The sequence below is a fragment of the Apaloderma vittatum genome, unplaced genomic scaffold (assembly GCF_000703405.1).
Source record: "Apaloderma vittatum isolate BGI_N311 unplaced genomic scaffold, ASM70340v1 scaffold12062, whole genome shotgun sequence".
In the NCBI taxonomy this organism is placed as follows: domain Eukaryota; kingdom Metazoa; phylum Chordata; class Aves; order Trogoniformes; family Trogonidae; genus Apaloderma; species Apaloderma vittatum.
Window position 1 is genome coordinate 1 of NW_009704183.1, and position 6,155 is coordinate 6,155.

At 44.1% G+C, this 6,155-nt stretch overlaps 1 protein-coding gene across 1 annotated transcript in view; it reads left to right on the forward strand.

The window, feature by feature from the left end:
* The first annotated feature begins 310 nt into the window (after positions 1-310).
* The window catches only part of CCDC58 (coiled-coil domain containing 58), a 9,059-nt gene continuing 3,214 nt past the window's right edge, over positions 311-6,155 (forward strand). The window contains exons 1-3 of the mRNA XM_009864940.1: positions 311-442; positions 1,866-2,012; positions 5,405-5,464. Coding sequence (XP_009863242.1) covers positions 311-442; positions 1,866-2,012; positions 5,405-5,464 — 339 coding nt within the window. The remainder of the gene's footprint in view (positions 443-1,865; positions 2,013-5,404; positions 5,465-6,155) is intronic.

Consider the following 6,155-nt stretch of genomic DNA (forward strand, 5'->3'; position numbering starts at 1 on the left):
GCCCTGTCCCTGCCCCTCTGACCTCCCGAAAGACAGTGCTCGGGGTTTTTTGTGGGTTTGGGGGTGTTTCGTTTGTTCGTTTGTTGATTTGCTCATTTTTTTTCATTCGAAGTTTGCCGGTTTGGGTGCAGGTCGTGTTCAGTTTCCCCCCTGCAGGTGTGAAGTTGTAAGCCATGCACCGAGTTTTATATTAAAAGTATCGTGTAGGTTGGGGGTTTTTTTGTATTATTTTGTGGTTTGGGTTGTTTTTTTTTCTCGTGATAGGCTTTTCTTAGAGATATAAGCAAATTCTTTTAATTTTTTTTCTTTAATGCAGGAGTTGCTCAGGGTGATGAGGACAATCGATGACAGGATTGTCCACGAATTAAACACTACGATTCCAACGGCTTCCTTTGTAGAGAAAATTGATGCCGGCCAGACATGTAAAGAGCTGTACCAGTCTGTGAGTGTGCGCGCCTCCGACTTCCAGATGTTTTGTTGTGTGCAGTGGCCAGTACAGCGTCCGCAGTTTCTAAGGCAGCCACTGCCTTGATTTATCAGAGAATCACAGAATGGTTTGGAAGGGATCTTAAAGATCATCTAGTTCCAACCCCCTGCCCTGGGCAGGGACACCTCCCACTAGCCCAGGTTGCTCCAAGCCCCATCCAGCCTGGCCTTGGACGCTGCCAGGGAGGGGGCTGCCACAGCTTCTCTGGGCAGCCTGTGTCAGTGTCTCAGCACCCTCACAAAAAAGAATTTCTTCCTAATGTCTAATCTAAATCTACTGTCTTTGAATCTGGAAGTCCTATCCCACTCCCTGATAAGGAGTCCCTGCCCTTCTTTCCTATAGGCCCCCTTCAGGCACTGACAGGCCACTATAAGGTCTCCCCAGAGCCTTCTCTTCTCCATGCTGAACAGCCCCAGCTCTCTCAAACTGTCCTCACAGGGGAGCTCCTCTAGCCCCGATCACCTTTGTGACCTCCTCTGGACTCGCTCCAACAGGTGCATGTGCTTCTTATGTTGGGGGCTGTGGAGCTGAACGCAGTGCTCCAGGTGGAGTTTCAGGAGAGCAGAGCAGAGGGGCAGAATCACCTCCCTTTACCTGCTGGTCATGCTCCTTTTGAAGCAGCTCAGGATACAGTTGGCCTTCTGGGCTGCAGATGCACGTTTCCTGATCATGTTGAGGTTCTCATCAGTCAGCACCCCCAAGTCCTTCTCTGCAGGGCTGCTCTCAATCCACTCATCTGCCACCCTGTGTTTGTGCTTGGGATTGCCCCCACCCAGGTGCAGGACCTTGCACTTGCCCATGATGAACTTCATGAGGTTGGCACGGGCACACCTCTCAAGCCTGTCCAGGTTGCTCTAGATGACATCCCTTCCCTCCAGCGTGTCAACCGCACGGCACAGCTTTATGCTGTCAGCAGACTTGCCAAGGGTGCACTGGATTCCACTGTCCATGTCACTGACAGTGCTCTCTGTATCTTCAGCTGGCATTTTCAACTACTCTGCGCAGCCAAACCTTGCATATGTAACGGCTAATTCAGTTCAAAACCATGCGGGCAACTTACCTGCTCTGCAGTAGCGATCTTTTGAGGTGTGTTTCAGGCTCTGTTGGATAAGTGTTTAGGCTAATCCACTTCTCTCTTTAAAAAATGGATGCTAACACCCTTTTTGTGCTACTTTGCAAGACTCCTGCTCATATGTATCTTTGACTTTTGATCAACTTGGTAGCTGCTGCTCATGGTTGCTTCTAACACATGGACTACAGAGTCAAAGGGGTATCTATAGGCATAGCAATAGCTTTACTTTAGAAAGTATCTTTAACTTGTAGCTCGGAGGTTTGTTCGTTGCTGAGTTGTTGTGACTTTCTTTCTCGCCCCACTTAGCTGATGGATGCTCACACCAGCAGAGAGAGAATCATCAAAAACTGCATCGCTCAGACTTCCAGCATAGTGAAAACTCTCAGAGAAGAGAGGGAAAAGGCGCAGGATGACGTAGCATTATTAAAACAACTCAGGAAAGAGCAGACGAAGGTGAGTGCTGGAGCTTTTTAGAGTTCACTTAGAGACGAAGAAGAGGATGTCTTTCCTGAATGGAAAGAACAGTGTGATGGAGAGAACCTGAATTAGGTCCTACTCGGGTAATATTTTCTGAGGTTCTTGTTGGCTGGGTTTATGGGAACCATTTTCCTGAGCCCTCAAGACAGAGCTGCTTTTGTCGTCAAAGTGGAGCATTTTCTGAGATCCGATTACACAAATGCAGTAGAAAAACATGTGTGCGTCCACAGGGTGGACTCTAATCTTCAGTAACACTGCTTAGTGCACAACTTACCTGGGGCTTGCTTAGTCCTTTTGAAATGCCTGAAGGTCCATTTCCCCTTCTTTCAGGTCTTGTAAAACTAGTATATCTGCAAACGTCAAGTTTGGGTGCCAAGATGCAAACACCAGAAGATGATGAAATACAGCTTCTGTGTGTGTCTCTTGCACCATGTGGTTACAGCTGTCCCTTTTTGTCATCACCCTGAGAAGCATTGTTCTTACTCGGTGTGTTAACTGGAGTTCCTGTCCTCTACAAGGAGGAATTTCTTGTTGTTTAGTATTTCTTGAATTAATCTTTTGAGTACATTGTGATGGTGCGAGAGAGACTTCTGGGTTTGCGTAAGGAATTTTAGTGTGCAAACACCTTCTCAACCTTCTGGCTTCTGGAGGTGAACAGAGATGATTAGATGGAGTATCAGAAGGGAACCCTGCTGAAGTTCTTGCCACCATTCCAGGGTCCCCTTTGTATGGAAAGAGATACTGCATGTGTAGCTCTAGGAGTGGAGGTAGCAGGGATGTGAACTATTCCATTGATTTCTCTTCCACACCTGCTCCACAGGGCTTGTGTTCATTTTACATATTTTTCCATGCCATATGCTTGCAGCACATACCAAATAAGATGGTTTGCGTATTGCTTTTTTTTTTTTTTTGCATACTTTGGGTAGGTCTGTCTGCTGTGTTCAGTTGTCTGGTGAATGTTCCTCTGCTGAGGACCAGGGTTTATAGACTGGTTTATAGGCTTTTATAAACCAGGGTTTATAGACTGATTTATAGACTTTTATAAACCCGAGTTTATAAACTGGTGCCTTTGAGTTTCCAATGTAACAGTGCATTCTTCTCGTAACATCCCACCGTTGTGTGTGTGTATATTTATAAGTGTGTGTGAGTGGTCCTGTATCCTGGATGTGGCTTCCTCTGCTGCAGTACTCTAATAAGACTGGAGGAGACAGGTCTGGAAATCTTAATTTTGCAGTGCTCTGTACTTCCAAGGGAAGCCTCTTGTAGCACGTTTCAAAGAGCAGTTGGGTGCTAATGCAGTTATAGTAAAAGAGGTTCCTGGGGGGATGATTTGAACTGAAACATCTGATTTTTCCCTGACATTGGGTGAACTGTTCATTCATGTGCTTTTCAGAGACGTGCTCTGACCTGAGCTCAGATTTAGAGAACCAGGTGGCAGGCGAGTGATTTTATCCTTAAAGCTTCACTTACAAAATTGCTAACAAGCATCTGTATTAATTTGGAAGTTAAAGCAACAGCTTGGTATTTTCTACAAATTTTGTTTGCAGAGACAGTTCTTGAAATTTTTTAGTTACTGAGCCCAAAACCTACCACTGAAATGACTAGGAGCGTCACAGTGGTAATGTTTAATAATTGGAAGGGATTTCAAATCTTAAAAGCAATCCATGATTTGGAAACATCCCAGAGATCTTTTGAGGAGATGACCACAAATTTGCACTTGGACTTTGAGATGTAGACCCCTGCTGCTTATTTCTTTTTTTTTTTCCCCACCGATTGTCCATGAGAGTTGTGTTTTTTCTACAAGTCAGAAAAGCTATCTAGACAGAACACATCCTGTATTTAAGATTGTGCATTTCAAATGTAGAATCACTTGGTTGCACTACAGATCTGTGTTCTCCTGTCATTTGTGTTTTTCTCATCTTGCTAATGGTACAAGTTGGAGGACTTTATCCAAAATTATCACTTCTGGGTTGTTGATTAAAAATACCTGGAATACTGTCAGTCTAGCAGCCAATTCTTTTAATCCACTTATATCGAAGCAACTTTTGATTATTGTATTAATTTGTTATTGTCTTAGTTTACTTGAATGAAGTATCATAAAATACTTGAGCACATAAATTCTAGAAATCCCAGAAATACAGCGTGATGGTTATTAGCTACATCAAGCAAATTAGTAAGGCATGTTAAAATCTGAGAATATGTTAAAAAAACAACAATAACCACAAGAACACCCCTGTGTAGCCATGTTGATTGATGCTCTGTTGCTGTTTAGGTCTGCAAGTTTAAGGAAAAGGCTATAATAGTGGTTTTTGCTCATGCTTGATGTCAAAGGCAATTAATGTGACAGTCCAGATGACTGTAAACCTATTCACATCCTCCAGCAGGAAAAGCCTTTCTTTGAACTGCTAAAGATCTTCTGAATGATTATTTTATACAGAGTAGTCCTGGTCATCTAGTTACTGTGTGGATGCTGGATTGTTATTTCAAACAGTTTGAAGTCCTATGGAGTAGGTGGAAGTCCGTTCAACAACTGTGGTAGCTAGGTGTGTCTGGATATCTTGCTCGGAAGGGTTTTGATGGGGATGCTGTCTTGATTTTCACTTGTTCACCAACTTTCTCCTTGGAACCGTATATTTAAAATGGATAAACTGGGATCCTTAGTCTGTTGTGTTAGACATGCCAGCAAAAATGCATCCTAAATGTAGGTAAAAATGGCAGATAGTTCTTCTGTCTACTGCTATTGCTTCACATGACCACAAGTCACCTGAACACGACTGTCAGACCCTGCCCCTTGGAGTTTCTAGTATGTGTGAAACAAAGAGATTCTTCAATTTCTTATGGGTTGAGTGAGTTCTCAAGAACTGCCAGAGCTTTTGCATCTGAGTAAACCTGGTTTGTCCTACTGTGATCATGTAACGTATTAACTGTTTCAGGTGGCATGAAAATATGTGATCTGTTTTTGTAAACCCTTTTTTAGTCAGTGCACAGAGTAGTCAGTAAGGGGAGTGGAGAGGATCTCTTGGTTAGGTGTAGTTTTTTTTGTCTGTGAAGCCATTAATGTTAATCAGCTTATTGCTAGCAAATCTCATGGGCAATATTTAAGCACAGAGCATGAGTAACCAGCAGCTACTTCTGCCAGGCTTGCGTTGTGAGCCTACCTTCTTCGGGCCCTTGCAGGCATCAGTCTGTCCCAAGTATTGGCTGAATGGATGGGCCAGGTTTTCAGGATGATTGTGCATCATGCCCTTCAGGAAGGGTCGTGCACGTGGTACTGAGGTTGTGATCTAGAAAGTTGTGATGGTAGTAAATATTGAAGGCTACAGGGAGGCCTGTTTGACAATAACCTCTTTATCTGTTGCTTCCCGCAGTTGAAATTGATGCAGTCGGAGCTGAATGTTGAAGAAGTGGTAAACGACAGAAGCTGGAAGGTACTCGGTCATTTAAAATACTGATGATGTTCTGTCCCAACAGATAGTCCTGTGCTGGAAGTGTGGGACCAGTGCCTTATGAGGCAGGTTAATTAGAAATAGATGAGGGCAGTGCTGGGGGAAACATTCATGTTGATCGTTTTCCCAGTCTGGATGCAGAGCCCAAGAGCTTTTCATTTGCACTGCAAAGGAAAGAAAAGCATCTGATTTAGTGGGGAGGGAGGACTGTGGAGTGCTCTCCGTATAGATCCCTTTATCTGCCTTGCCCTGTGGCCTAAGACTTTGTAGACTTTTCTGTGGTGGCCTGTCTGAAAAGCTTTGCTGGGCATCTAATGATGTCCCAGAGATGAGTCCTTCAAATCTGGGTGTGTTTGGTACTGCTCATGCTTCTGAGCAGAGACCAGAGGAGGGTAGGGTTGTAGAAGTGGAATCTCTTCGTGATGGTGCTTCTGCAGGCCGGGACTGATGCTTCCTGGTGCAAAGGGCAGGTTTGCCGTCACTTTCCTGTGTCAGCAGAGAGAGCAGATCACCCTCTGGATCAATGCCCTCAGACACTGTCCTATTCTAAATTCTAAAGTGATCTTAACACTGATCTTAAATTTTGAGGTGGCTGTATTCTCTCACTGCAGAATTTTACATTTAGCTTCCTTTCCTCATTTCTGTTAGCTTTTCAGAGCTTTCAGTACTGTGT